The 21540-nt window shown below is 45.0% G+C and overlaps 1 protein-coding gene across 1 annotated transcript in view; it reads right to left on the reverse strand.

Annotated features, from left to right (window-relative positions):
* LOC144828693 (carbonic anhydrase 13-like) overlaps nucleotides 1–21540 on the reverse strand; it is a 160797-nt gene that overhangs the window by 19877 nt on the left and 119380 nt on the right. The window contains exon 5 of the mRNA XM_078687077.1: nucleotides 10954–11016. Within this exon, the coding sequence (XP_078543203.1) occupies nucleotides 10954–11016 (63 nt within the window). The remainder of the gene's footprint in view (nucleotides 1–10953; nucleotides 11017–21540) is intronic.

A 21540-nucleotide genomic window follows, 5' to 3' on the forward strand; every position in this document is an offset into this window, starting at 1 on the left:
CAAAAATCATTTTTAATCACCTTGTACATAATCCACTTCTATCACTGAGCACAAAATGTCACTTAACCACTTACCACCTTGAACTTTGCCACTGTGTTGGCAGCCTTTATATGGAAATGTGGGTGTATCTAAATGACGCAATTACCAAAAAAATGTTGTCCAGTTCGTTTGTGTTTGTCCTGTGTGTGTCTCTTAAGTCATTCGGTGCCATATAAAATTGCATAAAACTACCTAGGAAATCGTATTGGCTGTTTTAAAGTACTATTTGGGCTTACACGATAGAACCATTGTTTTGTTTATAACTTATATCCAGGTTCTGAGGGCCACAGGATCACCCCATTGTTTTTTGTAATCCCTTGTTTTTGCGCATCTTTTTCTATTCTGTCACGATTAACTTACTTGGTTTTTCCTTTTCATTTTGAAATGGCAATTATACTTGGCACACTTGTAATTGTTTTTATCTAATTCTCCACCAATTACTTCCTTTTAATGTGATGACTTTGTACTTTCTTATTCATATTTCTTATTTAGTTAGATTCATTGTTCTTTGCGATCTGTTCAGTTTATTTTCACCCTAGATATACTGACCTCGTTATAGTCCCTAATGTCCTTTATCCTTTTTGTGTAAAGTGATCTATGATGCTCTTTTGCCTTCTGATGCTCTTTGTTATTCCTTTGCCTTATACACTCTAATGCACTCTGATCTGATGCTCTCGTGCCTTGTACGAGCTATATAAAAACTCTCAATAAATATAAAAAATAAACTGTCTAACATGCTTACTGATCTCAACAAAGACCACGGGGATCATTTGACAAAAATACTTACACTAAAGCCATGAAACTCATTGAAACCAAGGCCGGAAGCAACCACATATGGTGGGTGGCCAGCATTTGTTTTTCTTTTGCAGAAACAAACCTCCAAAGTGGGAGTTTATTTCTGCAAAACAAAAAAATGACCTGACAAACTAGGATTTGTTTCCTACAGATACGAGGGTAATATCTGGTTTTTTTGGGACTCCAAACTTTCACTGGCCTTCTGACTTTGGAATCCTCCTCAATGTTTTCTTTTTAATGTCTAGCACTAACGGTGGAAGAAACACACTTGTTTGCAATCTGCAACGATACATTAGTTTAATGTTAGGCACACAAACAAAAACTGTGTTACCAATAGTACCCTGCAGATCCATTTTCTTCGAATTAGCTGTTTTCATATCATGGTGAAAAACTAAAGAATTCCTTTAGACTAAGAGTCTGATCATGAGTTTGGCGGTCCTCCTGCAGCACCGCCACCACTGCACTGGCAGGAGGACTGCCAAACCTGTGATGCGCCTCCCTGCCGGATTCTGAGTTGAATCCAGGATGGGTGGATTCTGCGGCAATCTCACAGCATCGACTGTGTAGGTTCATAGGAGAGCCTCAACAGCACTCCTCCGTGTGACAGCGTCTGCAGCATGTTCCTGCATGGTGTGGCATGCACCATGTTGTGCATGGTGCTTGCCACTCCGTGCAGGAAAGGGATGTAATTCCAGGGGGCACAACATGTGCCACCTGCACGCACCCCCTCCCCGATCCCAGAAGCGTCAGAGAGCCCTGTTAGGCCCCCTTATTTCATCTCTGCCACCCTTTTCATGTCAGGCACACCACCATGAAATAGGTGTTTGAAATGCAAATAGGAATATGCTTGCTTATGCCGCAGCAGCACTGCCAGTATATCCCGTTCTGCTGTGCCACCGCCGCGGGATCCCACTGGATGTGGCGGTCCAGTGGTGGTCTTGCCGCCACACTCAAAATATGGCTGGCAGACCCGCAGTGGTTTGCAGAGGTCAGACCGCCGTAGCGAGTACGGCAGCCAGAGGACCACCGTACTCGTAATAAGACCATAAGTATAGTCTATGGGGTGGCAGGAAGCAGGAGAAAGGGCAAACCAAGGAAGACAGGAGGTTCATTTTGTCTTCTTTTCCTACTTTGCTTTCTCTTCTTACATTTATATGGCATATAATCGAGCTGTGAAAGCAAAAAGACATTGTGGAGCAAGTAGTAAGTTGGTTTGCACACTGCATGGAAAAGGGGCAGATTTAATGAGTCAGAGGTATCTGTCTCCCTTTAATGACAGAGTCAATGGTAATGCAGCATAATGGGGAAAGAACAGGCTAAGTGGTCACACAAAATCTAACATCTAATAAAGCACAAACAGGTCCTTCATATTATCGTGCTAAAGTATTAAACTGTTTGCTGAAATCCTAATCCTTTGGCTTTGCTTTGGGATTGCTTGGTGTAAATATATATATAATGTAGAGTGAGTCTCAAAATAAGGGCATGCTTTGAGACTGATTATAGTGTGAGGGCAGAGATCGTTCGGGAGTCCAAGAAGCATCTGGGGTCGCAGCGGGCTGGGAAACTGGCACATTAAAGGAGGCTGCTGTTCCCAGTCTGTCATCAATATCTATTAATCCAAGTCTTTCTGTCAAGAGGTAAGACATACCCAGAGACTAAGCATAATAAAAATGTTACAATAAGAAGAGAAATCGGAAAACTAAGCAGAACTGATAGTTCTTATCTACCTTCTACTCATATACATGTATGTGTCTCTATGTTTATATATGAAACATGGCGATGGTTGTAAGCAGCGACAGACCTTGATTCAAAGTTGTATATTGGTGTTACACATTTCATGCTACAGGAGCATCAAACGCGCTAGTAGGCTTCAACTGGCTTCATTATTTAGTCCTCTGTCTGTTCATACATACATTATTATAGTCTGAGGGCAAACATGGAGCTGAAGATGAAGGCCTCTATTTTGAGTGCCTTGTAACACCAGATTGTGCACGCGTCACACAAACATTGTGTTTCCTGCACCTGATAATTTCCAGGTGGGATAATATCTGTACCCCCACTTTTATCCGCATGTAAATATCTGCAGATCAAGTCTGCAGATATTTACCACACGACAATGCCTTAAAATAAAAGGATATGTAGATTTCGATACAGAAAGCACCAAAATATGAATCCTTTAACCCATTTTGAAGAGCTGAAATCAGGACAGGTAATACATCTCTCAGTTATAACCAGGGCACAAGTCCTAAAAAACAGAAGTGGGGGGACGCTGATGTCACGACAGGAAGTGACGTCACAAAAGGTGGCTTGCACTCAGTTGCAGTTTTTAGTTATCCCGGTAAAATAAGTGGGGGGACGCGGTCCACCTGCGTGGTACCCCTACTCGAGCCCTTGCTATAATATTTCGTTCTGCAGTGTTTTTGATTTTAACATGTGTAATAATTATACCATCTGTGGCCGGGGCACTCGTAATGGCGGTCTTAGTGTAATCTATGTTGTTGCGATAGGCATATAAATCGGCTGGCGTCGTTTGTAATTTATTCTCTGCAACACCTCAAGACAATACAGCGTGTAGAAAGTTAATGTTGGCAAACTGGGAACTACTTTCTTTACATTGGCTTCTCGATAATAATATGCAAATACTTGCATATTGAATATTAGGCATTTCTCGAACAATATATTTGCTATTTTATGTGCTATACAGTGGTTCCCAAACTGGGGTCCCTGGACCCTAGGGTTCCGTGACACATTACCAGGGGGTCTCCAGGCCGCAGTTTTAAAAGCACTGCAAACTTCCTTGTATAATCAACAGTTTTCAAACCAACAATAAAAGTTTCAAGATAACTCTGGTGATTAATGTACTTGCTGGAGAGAGAGATGGTAGTTTTTTCTATTGGCAGCTTTGACTCCTCTAAGGAGGCGTAGAGGTTTAATATGCCTGCTGCAAACAACATGTACCATGCATTTAAAAACAATATTTTATGTGCATAGCTCAGTGGGTTACAGTTTTTGTCACTGAGCTTCTGTTGTTATTGTGCAGTTCATAAGTGATAGTATCTTAAACAACTGTACATTTTTGTTTTATGTTATTCTTTGTATGGACATTTGTCGAATAAACATATTTAAATATTAAATGAATACACATCATGTTCAGCCATAACACATTAATTACAAATGGAATAAATTATACCTGCGTACCCTAAATGCCTTTGTGGTGCTGAAATTATCTGTGAAATCTAATGTAATCTCTCGAAATCTGAGGGGAAGGGCAGAGATCCATGCGAATACCATCGGAGGTACCCAAATAGCTCGTAAACGATCAATCACAGTAGTGGGCAAGCCTTTGCCCAGCACAAAGTTGCTCTTCTTGGCCCAAGTGAGTGCTGAGTGAGGCACTGAGTAACAGGGAGTGGCTCTATAATTGCTGCAACAACACTGTGCTGACTTTCCTGACAAATCAGAACTGTTGCTGGTTGCTCGAAAAAGAGAAGGGAAAAGGGGAGGATATTTTTAAGACGTGAGGATCTGAGAGCAGAGCATTAGGGACAAAGCGCATCAGAAAATAATCAAATCAAAAGGAGTGGAATTTGAATAGTGTGAGTAAAGCAAAGCAGCTACCTATAGTGTTAGCGTTCTAGTTCGTGACGTGCGAGTGACGCAGCATGCACGAACTAGAACGCGGTGGGAATGCGCATGCGCGAACGGCGGTTCGCGCCACAGAGCACTACGCAGCTCAGATGCTCGGCGCTCTTCTAGGGAATATTGTTGTATAATCAAATAAAGATTTCCCTGCTCCTATAGCGAGTCTAGCAGCCTCATTGCAGGTGCATTCACCTACATTACAGAGGCGACGAGGAGTGGGAGCCCCCACACACCACTCCCGCAAACAAAAAGGAAGGACTGAAACTTTCATCGGAGTGTGGAGGTGTAGGAGGACCCAGGGGAGCGCTGCAAGACCCCAGCTGACCACCCACACGTGTGGACACGGACAGTGGGAAGCACCGGCAGAGCGCGGCAGTGGCAGAGCGTGGCAGTGGCACACAAAGACGGAGCAGTGTTCACCACGTGCCCAGGAGCCGGGCTGCATCGCATCGAGCGCAGAAACACGGTAGGAGAGGGGCAGTGCCACAGCTAAGGCCCTGGCTGAACAGGGTGGATGAGCTTAAGGGGGAGGAAGGGAACCTCGCACCGGCACGTCACGGGAAGGAGACACCAATGCGCCAGGCAGCCCCAGGAACCAGGGTGGGAACACCAGTGCGCCAGGTAGCCCCACGAACCAGGCAAACGAACCAGAAGAATAAGCAAAGATGAGCAATCAAGCCTCCTCACTCACGGCGCCGATTCCGTTTCTGCCCAAACCAGGTGAACCCCAGATGAAATGGGAGGACTGGAGGGAGTATTTCAAGAATTACCTAGAAACCTTGGAAGATGAAAACGGAGAAGAATTCTCGAGTGCAAGGAGAAAACGAATACTTCTTCACAACTTGGGCCCTGAAGGGATAAGAGTGTTCACGAACATAGTACCCGCAACGCGACAAGCAGCGGACGTGGACGTCTTTAAGCATGCCTTGGAAGACCTAGACAACCGCTATCGCCCGGCGGTATGTGTTTCCATTGATCATTTCAACTTTCAACAGAGGAAGCAGGGTGAAGGAGAGTCCATAGATGACTACGTCGCGGCCTTACGTAGACTGGCGATCACGTGCAGGTATGGAGCTTTCCAGGACGACTTTATCAAAGACCAAATCGTGATGCACACCACCAATAAGACCGTACAGGACAAGCTGTGGGCGCATGGAGAAGCGACGCTAAAGGAGGTGATTGCGATGGTGAAGAAGGCGGAGCTATCAAAGCGTTGTGCTGAAGCAGCAAAAAGGGAAAATGCACAGAAGATCATGGTCAACAAGGTGGATGACGCGGAGCCCTCAGGGAGCTACAAAATGGCACCCATGGAAGGTAGAGGAACCAACAAATGGGCGGGAAAGCCAGGCCAGTCGGGGAAGCAATACGCCGACAGCAAGTCCGCGTGCTACAGATGCGGCAGCACATCCCACACAGCTCAGGACAGGCACTGCCCAGCGTTCTGTGCCAAGTGCATGTTCTGCGGGCTAATAGGACATTACGAGAAAGTGTGTCGCAGGAAAGGGAAGAAGTCGGTGGTAAAATACATAGCACAATTGCAGCCAGAGGATGAAACAGGCGAGGAAACAGATGAAGACGACTAGGTGCTATGCATTGAAGAACAGGTGTTGGGCATAGACGGTAAACGCTCCGATAAGCCCTGCGCAGACATGCTCATAGGGGGAGTGAAGATCAGAATAACTATAGACTCAGGATCCCCGTACACCATCGTTCAGAGGTCTGTGTGGGAGGAAGAATTCATGCCCAGCCTGGGTCCCAAACTGGAACCACCAGACATAAGACCCATATCGTACACAAACAACCTGATCCCCATGGTAGGATACAGGAGCCTGAAATTCGAATTCAGAGAAAGGACAGTGACCTGCAAACTGTACGTGGCGGAGAAAGGCCCCTGAGTTTTGGGATGGAGAGATCAAGGGGATCTAGGAATTAAACTAGACCCAGGAGGCAAAGAGCAAGTGCTGCTGACGGATGGTGATAATTGGCCGGACAGGGAGAGAATAAGGAAGACCTTTCCCAAAGTGTTTGGAGGGACGGTTGGTAAGCTGGAGAAGTTCATGCACAAAATCATACTAAAGGAGAACTCCCGACCGGTGTCCCACAAGGTACGCAATGTGCCCATAGCAGTGAAAGAAGCTGTGCAACAAGAACTACGCAGGCTGGAAGAACAGGGAATAATCAAACCCATTGACAGCTCGGAATCGTTGGCCCCCCTAGTGGTAGCCAGGAAACCGAATGGCAAGGTGCGCTTGTGTGTGGACCTCCGCGAGCTGAACAAGTGCCTGATAGTCGAGAAATTTCCCCTGCCCCGCATCGAGGAGATGTTGGCCAAAACGAGAGGAGTGAAGTGGTTCTCGACAGTGGACCTCACGTCCGCCTATCATCAAATTGACTTACATCCATCTAGCAGGAAACTCACGTCCTTCATAAAGCCATATGGATGCTATCAATTCCGCAGGATGCCCTTCGGACTGGCGTCGGCTGCAGCGGTGTTTCAAAAGCTAATGCACCGTCTGTTCAAGGATGTCGAAGGCATCCAGTATTTCCAAGATGACATCTTAATAATGGGAACAGATCGTGAGGACCATGACAATAAACTGAACAAAGTACTAAGTGTGCTGCAAGAGAAGGGTCTCACGGCGGAATGGGAAAAATGCAGGTTAGGTATGACGTCCGTCACCTACCTGGGACATGAAATAGGTGGACAAGGGATCACTCCCAAAAGTGAGAACCTAAAAGCCATCTGCGATGCCAGGGTTCCGGTCACCAAGGATGAAGTGAGGTCATTCCTCGGAATGGCCAAGTACTACAGTAAGTTTGTCCAGCATTTTGCCACAAAAACCTACAAATTGAGACAGCTAATAAGAGACAAAACAACGTTTCTCTGGGATGATGAAGCGCAAGGAGAGTTTGATGAGTTGAAGAGAAACATCAGCCAGGCGGTGCCTTTGCATGGACACGACCCCACAGGAAAAACGATCCTGACCACCGATGCCAGCGAAAAAGGTTTTGGGGCGGTCCTCGCGCAGGAACGTGAAGACAACACTGTGGAAACCCTCAGCTTTGCTTCCAGGGCGTTATTCCCCACGGAACAGAAGTTCAGCGTGATTGAGAAGGAAATGCTGGCTGCCACATGGGCCATGGGGAAGTTCAGGCAGGTCCTGTGGGGCACAAGGTTTCGTTTACAGACTGACCACAAGCCTTTAGTCAAGGTGCTCACCTCAAGTGGGCATGCCACAGCCACCCCGCGTATAGCCAAAATGACTCTTAAACTGCTGGAGTACACGTATGATGTGGTGTACATACCAGGTACACGCAACAAAGTAGCTGACTATCTGAGAAGGGCCTCAGCCATGGAGGATGCGCCGATACACATAACGGAGAGTGAAGAGATGGTAGCGGCAATGGAGGACACAGAAAGAGCCATCAGCAAACAAGAGTGGACACTAGTGTATGAAGGGGACGAAGACATCAAGGAGGTCAAGAACTGCCTCATCAAAGGATGGCCGGACAAGAAAAGACTAAGAGAGACACTCAGAAAATTTTATGAAGTACGAGAGGAGTTATCAATGAGCGATTCTGGTACCTTTCTGTATCGCGGAGACAAGGTAGTGCCCCAAGAGAAATTGATCTCCACCCTCCTGAGCCAACTGCACGAAGGTCATCTTGGCATTGTAAAGACTAAGTCGAGAGTGAAACAAATGTATTGGTGGCCGGGAATGGACGTCCAGGTGGAGAGGCACGTAAGAGACTGCATCCAGTGTCAAGGCGCAGACAAAGTGCTCAAACCGTTGAGACCAGCGTTGGGAAGATTCGACCTGCCCTGCAACCCCTGGGAAGAAGTCGCAGTTGACATCCTAGGGCCAGTATTGGACAACCAAGGTATCGCAAAATACTTATGTGTGTTGGTAGACAAATACTCGAAGTGGCCGGAAGTGAGGGTGCAAGAAGAAATGGACTCTGATGTAGTGATCAAGTTCCTCACTTCGGTGTTCTTGAGAGAAGGAATCCCTCGAACCATTTTGACTGACAACGGCCCGCAATTTACATCGGATAAGTGGCAGCGTTACATGGAGAGAAATGGTATCAAATCCAGGCACACCTCGGTGTACCACCCAGCAAGCAACGGACAGGTGGGGAGATTTAACCGAGTCCTCATGGGGTCCATACAAGCTGCCATTATGCAAGGCAAGGACTGGGAGGCAGAAATCCAGAGAATGATGTGGGCATATAAGATCTCTCTCTCGTCGACAGGCTACAGCCCCTTCCAAATCTTAAGAGGGAGGCACCCGTTTACGAAAGACAATGTTGTTTGGAGAGAAAAAACCATCACCAACAAGTGGTCCTCAGCCGTGGTCCAGCACAATCTGGAGAAGGCCCAGAAAGTGTACACTGAGCATTACAATAGGAGAAGAAATGTAACAGAAACAGCGCTGGAAAGAGGGGAGTGGGTGAGAGTCAAGCAGGCAGTACTTAGAATGAAAGGAGAAAGCAAGTACGGCCCACCCCTGCAAGTGGAAGAAGTATATGATAGAGCCGCGTTGCTCAGTGACGGAAGAGTGTGGTCCCATGATCGCATGGCAAAGATCAATAAAATTGTACAATGGCCTGTGGAGAAAGGAGGAGAACTGCAAAACCAGAGTCCGAGGAGTGACACAGTAGGAAGGACAGTAGATGATGAAGATCTAGGAGGGGAAGAAGCACACGTGGAGAGAGAAGACCTAGAAAGGCCGAGTGTGGAGGAGGCAACTACAGGAAAGGAGATGACGCCCAAGAGAAGAGAACCGAGTCTGAGGAGAGAAGAAGCAGTGAGTCCTTCGCCTAGTGCCCAAGAAACCTCCACACCGGTAAGACGCACCCGTGCTGGAAGTGTGGTCGTCAGACCTGCCCATCTCAGAGACTTTGAATGAGAGGACTACCGAACTTTCACTGCTTTATGTTGTTGTATAAAAAAGGTAGATATGTAGTGTTAGCTCTCTAGTTCGCGACGTGCGAGTGACGCAGCATGCACGAACTAGAACGCGGTGGGAATGCGCATGCGCGAATGGCGGTTCGTGCCACAGAGCGGATCGGAGCACTACGCAGCTTAGACACCCGGCGCTCTTCTAGGGAATATTGTTGTATAATCAAATAAAGATTTCCCTGCTCCTATAGCGAGTCTAGCAGCCTCATTGCAGGTGCATTCACCTACATTACACTACCTAGGGCCGGACAGGCCTTTTATACCACCGGGCATTTTCCCAGAGGGCTGGAGCCCGTGATGGTTGGGTTTAAAGGCCCATAGCCACTCCTGGTACATCTGTCGCTTTACCCCAGTTGACCGAAGTTATTTTCGGCAGATACATGAAGGCTTCAAGAAAGGGGGAAGGAGGGAGAAGATAGAGAAAAAGCGTCAAGAGAGGTAGAAGAAAGAGAGGAGAGAGATAATGGATAGATGGGAAGAGAGAACTTGTGCAAAGAGATGAAGAGAGCATGTCTGGTTTGAGCATTTTTGCCAGGGCTCTACAAGTACCACATTATTAGGTAGTAAAACTATCAAAATACACAGCTACATAAGGCTGTAAGGAAGTACTTAAGAATTCCAGCACAAGTGAACATGCTGTCACCATGATGACCAGGATGGGTATATTTACTACTCTCAGCAGCAATTTTGGTAGATTTTTGCCCAATTCAGAGCTGAATTTGAATGTATTAATTCATTGCATAGTTACTTCAACCCATTGCAACAAAACCACAATTTTAAAACACAAAGTACATTTTAGACTCTGAAACGAAGTAAAACTGGTTATTGTGTCACGTACATAAAACACCACTTTACAATTTTAAATCTCTTTGAAATCAGTTGGACCTGCAGGCACGGGGGTCATTAAAAGTTCACAGTGTGAAGAGAGGGATCCTCGTGTTCCACTGTGCAAGTGAGTTTAAGAGTGTCTTTTATCGAGGAATTGCTTATTTTGTCTTATGGGGCCCCGCTACTAAAGGTGACAATTTTGAAGCCCGAAAACCATTAGTCACATGGTGAATTAGGCACAGTAGATCCTCACTTCAGAGAAAATAATATATTACCCTAATCAGTTTGCTAGAAGAAAATGGCAGAACTATTTGATACCTTGGAAACACCAATCGACTACAAAGACAAATTATGCTTTAAAAACATTTGTTGGAATAAACAATCGTTTTTTTTCACAAAAATAATTTAATTAGCAAAAAACGAACTTTAATTTAATGGATAATGCTGGCGAATCAGTTTTTCTTCTTTTTTTCCACTCGCTACTCTCGGTCAAAAGAATATTTTTTCACTTTCACTATTTAATTGATTAGGGCTTCAGTGTGTTGTTTGCAGCCTGAAATAGCACACTGCTGTATACTATATGCAAATGAGGTGAATGATCTCACAACCCTTCTCTGTTGTCTTTTCATCACTTGCACTGTGCATCACTACTGCTCTTCGTTGGGTCGTTCACACTGTTACCTTACCTTGTTTGGAATTAGGCCCAGGGCGTCAATAACTTTCTGTAAGCCAGGATTGGCCTCTCCGACCTGAAAAAAAGAAAACAAGTGAACAGAGTTATCTCAGCCTTATTATTAGTTTTGAAGAGAAAACAAGACACCTTCCACAAGGTCTGAATCTTGCTTTGAAATGTTGTACATAGCCATTCCTCATTTCATATTTCATAATCACTATTCTTGAATATCAGATGTACACACATTTAGAATTTGACCAAAGAGGGCTTGAAAAAGCTGAAACTGGATCATAAAATCAAACATGTTCGGATCACGGGCCCCAAAATACATTTGGCCCAGGGCCCCCAAAATCCTTAAAACGTCCCTGTAGGGCTGCATGATTGTTAAATGATGGTAATAAGTTGTGGCTCTTTCACGTGGATTTACCTTTGAATTGAGTACTTTGATAAGAGACAGAAAAAGCAAGATGATCAAAACAGAAACAAATAAAATAATAAAGTTTTATGTACCGTTGAGAAAGGTGAAAAAATAATAAAAATAGAAACAATGTTAAGCAGAAATTATGTTAAAACATTCTAATGAGCGTTTGCCCTGTTTCAGTGTAACACAATAAAAACTATTAAACGTTGATTTGTAAAAGTAGATGTCCAAGGATCTTGAGATTTCACTTAAATTAATTAAAATTGATATTAGTTTGATTGCTGCAATGCTGGAATTTGAAAAAAAATATTCTGGGAACCCATAAATTGGATAGCAAAGTACGCAAAAAGGGTGGAGTCGTGAGGGGTGGAGTCATACAAAGCAGAGTCTCTAATTCAACCTATAGCTTTATTTTTTTTAAACTCTGGTTTACTTAATTCATAATAAAGAGGCTGCTTTTAAAATATCTTATGAGGTTAAGGCATCTGCTTCAGATATCTTTGTGTGGCCTGCAAATTTCAGTGGATAATAATAATGGTAAGATAACTCTGATGGATAATGCACTTGCTGGGGAGATCTGTCTTGTGTCTAATAACAGTTTAGGCTAATAAAATAAAGTGTCTAATGCAAAGCACATCACATATCTGTATTTTATGTAGATGCCTGGGTCACTGCTTTTGACACAGAGATCCATTTGTTACTTGAAGTTTATACATTGCAATCCTTCTAATAAAGCACAGTGAGCTATCAATCAACCATGGGTTTAGAACCATATTGGGTGTTGTTATTCTAAGGTTGCTAGAAAGTGTGACGTTCCATTATACCTGTAACTTTATAATTTGTAATCGTTGTATCCATCTCAACCTGGGATTTGGGGCATTTAATTTTGTATTTTGGAAATTAGTGCATCGTCTGAAGTAGATGCAATGATGCTTTCCAACTGCACCAGCTAATGCAGTAGCTTCTGCATGTGCAGTGTAGCACCTGATTGCTCATATAAGGTTATTATTTGATGATGTGAAAAGCTTTCTACGAGCTTTACTGGCAGAAGTATTTAAACACGCAGTGAAAACTGAAATATTATTTGCTAATATTTCAGTGTAACATACTCTTTCAAACATGCGGTAGGTTGGTGTATATGCAGTATTATCACAGTCTATGTGGTATTTATTAAAGGCAGATACCCAATGTATGTGAACAGCCTGTGCTATCTGTGGGTCTTTAAAGGGTTCACATTTCAGTAGTTTTATGCTCTAGATTTGCCCTTCCCATCTTGTTTGTGAGGTTCAAAGCCAACTAGACAACATGTATTTATTTGTTTCTGGTGGGGAGAGGCCCCTTGAGACAAAGGGATCTCAATTTGCTCATCTGTGGAAAGCGAACTAGAACCAGGGATTTATTTTGAGCAACGGGGATCAACACCATGGACAAGGCCAATGTTCATCTCAACCCCACGGAAAAACAGTTGTTCTACCCTGTCTGGGGGGCAGATTGGGAAGGATTGCCTCTAGTCTGCCCTGGGGCGTAGAAATGTTACTACCCACACCAGGGATTTCTTTGTTCCTTGGGGGCGGTGGAGATGCCTCTTGGACAAGGACCTGTGCCTCTCAAACTCCCCTTATCAAGGACGAGACAGTCTTTCTGCTCCACTTTGGGGGGCAGTGATATAGGTTTCCCCAAAGCACACTAGACACCATGGATTAAAATCAAAAGGGTTGGGTGGCCCACCCTGGCCTAGGGTCATGCCTCAACCCTAGAGAGGCAATAGAGTCTTTCAGCACCCGCAGCAGGCAAATTGTAGGTTTGCCCAACCTGCCTCCTTATTAGCATTGTAGAAAGGGGAAACAGTCAGAACACCGCGGTCTTAACCACGTGTGTTCTGACTACGCACCGTCAACCACGCTTGCCTTAACCAGGCATATGCCTTAACCGCGCTATGCATGGTTAAGGCAGTGTGTTGTTCAGCTGCTGGCTGCTGCAGGCAGCAGGGATGGAAGCAGGAAGACCTCACCAGGAAGAGAGTCGCGGTGAGGTGAGGTGAATGGAATGGGGCTGGGTAGTTTTCGGGCAGGGGGTAGTTTCTGGGCTGTGGGGTCGGTAGTAGTTTTCTGGGCTGGGGTAGATTTCTGGGCCTGGGTGGGGTCGTTTTCTGGGCTGGGGTCGGGGTAGTTATCTGAGCTGGGGGGTCGGTTAGTGTTCTGTGCTTCGGGTTTGGGGGTCGTTTTCCGGGCTGGAGGTTTTGGGGAACTTTTCAGGGCTGCGAATGGGAGAGATTGTTGTTTTAATTAAGGGTTAGGGTATTAGTCCTAAGGTCAGTGGAGGGGTTGGTGTAGTTTTAGGGACAGTGCAGGGGGTGAGAGGGGGTCGAGATAGTGTTTGTTGAGATACAGGGTTTTAGGGGGCAGGGGAGGGAATGGGCAGTTGGGGTAGTTTGTAGGGCATAGGGGAGGGTGGGTACTTTTTTAGGGCTTGTGGTAGATTTTTAAAATAGGGTTTTGGGTTTGAGGCCTAACAGCAGTGGAACGGGTTGGAGTAGTTTTAAAAGCAACCCAAGGGAGTGGAAGGGGGACGAAGTAGTTGAACCTCAGGGCGGGGGGAATTTGTAGCTTCGGGTAGAGGAGGGGGATCATGACCTTAGTCACGCATACCCCTTTACCATTCATGCCTTTACCACAAAGTTATGTGGTAAAGGCATGCGTGGTAAAGGAATTTGTGTTTAAGACGCATTCGTGGTTTAGATTGCATGGTAGAGGCATGCGTGGTTTAGCCATGCGTGCCTCTATCATACAACGGTAGAAAGCACACTAAAAACCAGTGAAATTCTTGTTTGTTTAAAAATAAAGAAATGGGTGGAAATGGCCCACTTCTGAATGTGGCCGTGTCCCAGCTCCTTAGGGGGCAATGCAGTCTTTCAGCACCCCCTCTGGAAGCAGACTTGGGGGTTGCTCCCTATGTCCATAGAAGGGTAGAAAGCCCACAAGTCACCAGGGATTTCTAGACCAAATTTATTGGAAGGAATAGGATTGGCACTCCATGGCACAGGGCCATATCTCCACCCCGAAAGGGCCAACACATCTTTCTGACCTCCCCCACTTTCTCCAGTGCCAGTTGTCAGTTTTCTCCAGAGGGGAAGAGAAAGTCTTTTAGGTACCAGGGATTTTGAAATGGTGACAAACAAATGGGATGACCCAACCTGGTGTTAGGGCCATCCCCCCACTGCAGAAGGGTCAATATAGTCTTTCTGTTGCCCCCTTGGGAGCAAATAGGACTTTCGACCCAAATGAGGGTTTGGCTGTAATCTGGCCCTTGATGGGGTGATGGACAGGCCTTTAGACACCAGGGATTTTAAATTTGGACAAATTAAGGTATGGGGGCTCCCCACCTCGGCATTTTGCCAAACCATCACGCCAAAAGGGACAACACAGGTTTTCTACCCCCTGGGAGTCACTTAGGGGCTTAGCTCCAATTTTCTTCCCAGGGTAGGGGGGAATAATATGGGGTGTGTGACGGCCTCCCTGGTGTTAGACATTTTACCCCCCACCTAAGTCTAACAGTCTTTTTCCCACTAGTGGTGCACAGCATCCCCATCCTCATCCCTATGGCATGCAGGAAGAAATGTAGATTATTTTGGCATAGTTGTAATGTATGAACTAGCAAAGTGGGGTAAATCCAAGCTTTCCCATTTTTTGCCATGCTGATTTGTGCACCATTAGAACACATGCATAGCTGCCAACAAAAGGATCTTGACAAAAATAGACATTTCTGAAAACGAGATACCCAGAGGAGTCCAGGGTGGTGTGCCTTGAGTGGATCCCAATGATTTTTCTTACTCACAATGCCCTTTAAACCATGAACTTTGGCAAAAAAGCACACATTTTCCTAACAAGTCTGTGAGAGAAATGTTCAGAATCTGCAGGTTTCCACAAGTTTCTTACCACCTAGCATTTCCAAACTTCTGAGAAAAATACTACCCAATTTATGTGGCACGGCCTACCACCCCTGAAACAAGAGGCCCCAAAACACAACACCGGCACTTGTGTGATGGGGACTAATGCTTTTGAAAGAACCAGAACAAATGACCCCTTGCTGAATTCAGAAATTAGTCTAATTTTCAGAAATGTAATGCAATCCACGATCACCCATGGGTTTCAAACCCATTTCCACCTGTCGCAGGGATTCTGCTCCTACCCAGAACTGTGTATAGAGACTTGGAACCTCAGTGAATTAGGGTGTACCAAAACTCACCTTAGTATCCAAAATCCCCTACCAGACTAGCAATCAGTGTCTTATTGGTTCTTCCATAACCCCAATGATTAGACAACCCACAAGATGAACTTAGAACACCTCAGGAAACGTGGAACACATGAACACTCTTTCGTTATACTATCATACCATTCCAAAACGAGGAGTAAATGAAGACACGTGCAAGTTTGAAATATTTATTTCTAATGCCGTGTTCTCAGGCGCAGTATCTTAGTTAATACAAGCAGACATATTATAAGCAACAAGGTTACCAGCATAGTTACTAGACCATAACATACAAAGAGAGAAAGCATGTTAAAATGCTAAAGGGAAGAAGGCTAAATTGCATATAAATCTTACCCTCCCTTGCTAGTATATTATATTATATCTACAGAAGGTCTCTTGGGATTACAAGGGCGGCCCCATACCTCTGGTCCTAGTAGAAAGGGATAACATCATTTTCTACACCAGCTCTCTGCATGCGAATGTTCTCCAAACAGTGTGTGCATGCTCTGCGCAGTGCATTATTAAACGCACCAAAATCAGAGAGGGCCACAGCGGCATATGTGTTATGTCTAGAATGTGCGCTGATCAGACCGAACAACAACCACTGTGTTGGAATAACCTTGAAGGCCTCGGCACTCACTGTTCAGACATAGCTTACCAAGCAGGGCTGATACTATAGGAAAACATATTATTCTCGCGTGAAGCAAAATATTCTGCTAGACTCTAAACATTTATAATACTGTGTGCCGTGTGCAAAAGCAGCAGAGAGGAAAAATGGTGTTTAAACTTCTAATAAGCTCATGCTAACTTAACACAGTGTAAAGGCAAAGCCCATCTCCATAACACACCCAAAACTGCAAGTAGGTTGAAAGCATTAAAATTAGGAAAAATGGACTACCTTCTAGAAAAATTGCAAAAAACTGTGATAAAAAGTATTTTTTTGTTGCAAAAATTGTGCTTGTTACTTAAAGCTGAGAAGATAGTGATGCTAGTGTAAAAAACATTTCTTTGATGCATTTTCAAGGAAAAAACATAACATTTCTTTTGTGCAGCAAGTTTTCCCAAATTTTTCCCAAAAACCTAAAATGTAGTTATTGTTTGGCCTTTTTTTCAGTGCCCTCCTGGGAAATCCTAAAACGCTGAGTACCTTTACAAATTCCCAGGATATTGGGGAAAAAAGAATACACATTTTGCATGGATACTCTTAGAAATTGGGTTGTTCGTTGACTGGGGCGTGAGCCCTGGTCAAGCAGCAAATACAATCCTTGTCAGGGTTAGGCACAAGCCAACACTAAATTAACCTGTGCTCAACCCTCTGATAGCTTGGCACAAAGCAGTCAGGCTTAGCTTAGGGGCAATGTGTAAGGTAGTTGTGCAACACTTCAAACAGTAATAAAGTGAAAACACTGCACAAAAAGGTTCCCAAACAAAATTAGAAAAATAGAAGGAAATGCAATAAACAAAACAAGATCAAAATGACAAAAAGCCAATCAAAATAACCGGGGTTTTGAATGTAAACAATATTTTAGCACAAATATTCAGACCCTCCAGGATATCGCGATTTCGCGATTTCGCGATTTGCCGCGAAATCGGCACTTTTTAAAAAATGCCGCGATTTTTACAAAAATGCCCGCGAAATCGGCATTTTTGTAGAAATCGCTGCATTTTTCGCTATATCCTGGGGGGTCTGCTTTATCCAAAGACATGCACCGGTTGCCCCACACCTGTAGATGATCTACAGACACTTGGGTCAGAGGGTTTAAGCAGCTCGGCTGCAGCTGGCAGTGTGAAGGTCTAGGCTCTTTGTCATTCAGAGCTGCCCGGGACTGCGCTCGTTCGCACCTCTTCCTGGCCCACAAGAATGACAATGGGAGCCCTCACCTTGCACATCAACAGGAGGGGAGGGGGGGATGGGTTGTTGTCACAGAGGATGGAGCAGGAATCAGACAGAGCAGTTCTCCTTCGAGTGTAATGTGAAAGGGTTTGCAGTGACAGGAATAGGAACTTCGAGTCTTAGGCCTGTGAGAAGGCTCATTTACTGACCTGGCAAATTGTTTTTAAACACAGTCAGCAAGTCAATTTGGGAAAGAAACGGAGAACAATTTAAATTGAAAACAAAAGACACGCTACCTTAAATCTGTTAATATATTTTTTTTTAACTCGAATCTTGCATTGCTGAGAGATTATCTGCAGCATGCACACCCGGAACTGTCTATGTGCTTGCACTTCTACTCTAATGTGAATTGTATTAGCAAAACGTCTGACCTTGCTTTAAAGATGTTGCACTAAGTGCTCCATCCATGTACGATTTTTAGCATTGGATCGTAGCAAGCTTCTCCTTAAAGCTGAAGTTTAGTGCAAAAACGCTGGGCTCTCTATGAGCATACTATGAAATCATGGTTTTATTCTATAGATTAAAGAATTAGCAGAGTATCAATTTTCCGATTTAATAAAAGGACTACAGGCCATAGAAGGCAAACAAGCAATGGCACCTTTCAGTACTCCAGGATATGTGGTGAATGGATGAATGAAAGATTGAATAAATGGATAATGAGAGAGGATGGATGGATTGATGAGAGGGGAAGGATGGAGAGAAAATTTAAATAGCTGGATGTATGGGTGGAAGGGTAGCTGGATGATGGATGAGGGGAAAGATGGATGAGGGGAATGATGGATGAAAGGAAGGATGGATGAGAGGAAGGATGGATGGATGAGGGGATGGATAGAGGGGAAGGATGGATGGATGGATGGATGGGTGGGTGAAAGGATGGATGGATGATGAGGGGAAGGATGGATGATGAGGGGAAGGATGGATGGATGGATGATGAGGGGATGGATGGATGGATGTTTGATGAGGGGGTGGGTGAAAGGATGGATGATGAGGGGAAGGGTGGATGGATGGATGGATGATGAGGGAATGGATGGATGATGAGGGGGTGGGTGAAAGGATGGATGGATGATGAGGGGAAGGATGGATGGATGATGAGGGGAAGGATGGATGAAGAGTGGGTGGGTAGATGGATGGATGGATGATGAGGGCAAAGGATGGATGGATGATGAGGGCAAAGGATGGATGGATGATGAGGGAAAAGGATGGATGGGTGATGAGGGGAAGGATGGATGATGAGGGGAAGGACAGATGGATGGATGGATGATGGGTGGGTGAAAGGATGGATGGAAGGAAGGATGGCTAAGTGAAAGGGTCGATGGAGAGAGAAAGGGAGGATGGATGGATGACTAAAATAGTGGATGGGTGGAAGGATTAGTAAGTGAAAGGATGGCTGGATTGGTGAAAGGGTAAATGGCTGAATGGATGAGTGAATGGATGGATGGGATGAAGAGTGGATGGATAAGTGTACAGATGGATAGGGTGAAAGGGTGGATGGATAATGGAGACGAGTGAAAGGATGGATGAGGGGATGGATAAAGGGATGGATGAGTGAAATGATAGATGGAAGGATACATTATGGATAGGTTTGCAAACGGTTGAATATGTTTGGAAATGGCTGGGCTTACTTATATACTATTGCGCGACCTCTGATGTGTCTGTAAAACGTACCTATTGTCCTGAAGTTTTGTCCTGAATTTTGAGCTCCTGTCCTGAATTTGTGTCCTGAATTTTGACCCTTTGTCCTGAATTTTTACACTCACCGTCCTGAATTTGCACCAATGCCAGTTGGTCACCCTATTCGCTGGCTTGGAGACGGAGCGCCGTGCAGAGATGTTTGTCCCTCAAGATAAACAGACAGAACCACTCAGCCGAGAGAGCTGAGGCGCACACGGGACGGGGTATCTGCAGAGGCGCGCTGGACAAGGGATGAAGTCTGAGGGTTGAGCTCACCTATTGCAGACCATTTCCCCCTGGGAGTGAGCCATGGGAAAAATCCTAGAGGCGAGAAATTTAACACGGGCGTCAAGTGGCCCCATGTCAAGGGTGTCAACTTCAACCAGTCCCCGCTTTTAAAGCGGAGACGATTTGCAGGCTGACATTTTGCAACGAAACTACAAGTACCAACATGCAGTTCGCTACTGTGTAGCAAGTGACCACTTGGCGGTTTTGACTGCTCTTTCTCTAGTGGTTAGGCCTGTCGAACGGGCATCCGGTGGGATATCAGGTTGTGTTCAAAATACACTGTACTATTTAACGTGCTTACTAATAAAAGGGGCGATAGGTATAGCCATCATTAGTGCAGCAGGTACAGTGGCACCAAGCTCAAAAAAGCAGCGCAAGGGGCTTGTAAATCTGCCCCAAAGTGTCTACATTGTAAAGAAACCAAATATACATAGCTTCATGTTGTTAAATAACTAAAAAAACTAAGATATCTGTGTTTGTTGTAGGAAAAATGGCCACATAAAATGCCGCAAAATTGCCGCTTAGTTTCCATATTTGTGCCGCTAAATTTCCATTTTTGTGCCGCTAAATTTGCTATTCCATGCCGCTATATCCTGGGGGGTCTGCATATTGCCAAAAAGCACAAAGAGCAAACTTGGGGTATCTGGTCGCGCTGGACTGGGGTAAAGTCATTCTTTCAGGCTGACCACAATGGAGTTGAGGTCAGCTACAGTCACAAGTTTAGGCACACTGAAATTGCCTTCTCAAAGTCAGTGCCAAGAGTCCTGTTCATGTTGGAGGGGGCCGTGAGGAGCAGTGTAAGCATCACCGGAGACTGCCAGTGTAGCACAAAGAGCAGGCCTGGCACCGCGGGCGCGTGTTGCTAGATTTTCGCTTTTGTGATCCCCTTGGAAATAGATGCCACAGTGCAAAGAGTCGGGCTAAAAGGCTTCATGCTGAATCGCAGTTTGGGCGTTGAGGCCTCGGTGCAAACTGGCCCTGTAAATGGTCACGAAGAGCCCACAAGCTTGATTTCCGATCCCTGAGCCAACCCAATTGTCCAGGACCTGGGGGGACACACCACTTGGGCCTGAGGGGCACCACTTGTGGGTCAGGAACTATATTCAGTTGGGTCCAGGAGCTGGTGCAGGATGTTGGGGACCCTTTTATGTCACCGAAGGTCTAATCAGGAGGCCAGCAATCTAGCCCTTGTAGTCACTCTGGAGTCCGAGGTTTAAAATGAAGTTGCAGGTCCAGTTCTTCCCCCCCATGAAAGAGGGCAGCATGCAGCAGGTCAACACAACATGGCAGAAGTTCCTATAGAGCAGCAGTCCAGCGCAATGGCAGAAATTTCAGCAGCACAACAGTTCTTCTCCCTGGCAGAGTATCCACTGGTCCAGAAATGTATTGAAGAGTTTAATGTATGAGGTTCAATATTTGTGTATGGGACCCCTCCTCTGGAAGGTGGGGGAAGCTTATATAAATTCCCTCTAAAGTCCCCAGGCATCCTGTCTTCCCTGTCCTGGCTCCAGACAAGCTACAGAAGGGATATAACCCTGTTGTGTGGAGACAGAACACAGGCTTTTCAAGTGTAAGTGGGGCTATGCCCAGCTCCTCCCTCCCATTCTGCCAGTGTTGGCCTATCCGGGGGCACAACTAAACTCTCTATTGTGTGTGACTGTTTATAAGGAATACACAAAGCCCAGCTGTCAGCTACACCCAGCCATGTGACCCAGAAATGGGCTACTGACACTAAATGGCCAAGGCAGGAAAATGGCAACTTTCTAAAAGTAAAAATCTTGAAACGTTCCCAAGTTGAAATGATTCAATCAACACTTTTTGTAAGATCAAGAAATGTACTTCTCTTAATGTGTCTATGATTTTTCTGACTTCATATTATTGAAATACATTTAAAAACACCTCTTCATAATAATCAGACTACATATGTTTATAAGGCACATTTCTGCAGCACTCAATGGCTGCACAATACATTTCCAATGCAACTTTTATTTTACAAATTCTAACCAAAATATGAGCCAAAACATTCAACATCTTAAAATATATATGCAACATGTCCAAAGATTCACATATTCATGTTA

This window comes from Lissotriton helveticus, chromosome 4_1 (assembly GCF_964261635.1).
Source record: "Lissotriton helveticus chromosome 4_1, aLisHel1.1, whole genome shotgun sequence".
NCBI lineage: Eukaryota > Metazoa > Chordata > Amphibia > Caudata > Salamandridae > Lissotriton > Lissotriton helveticus.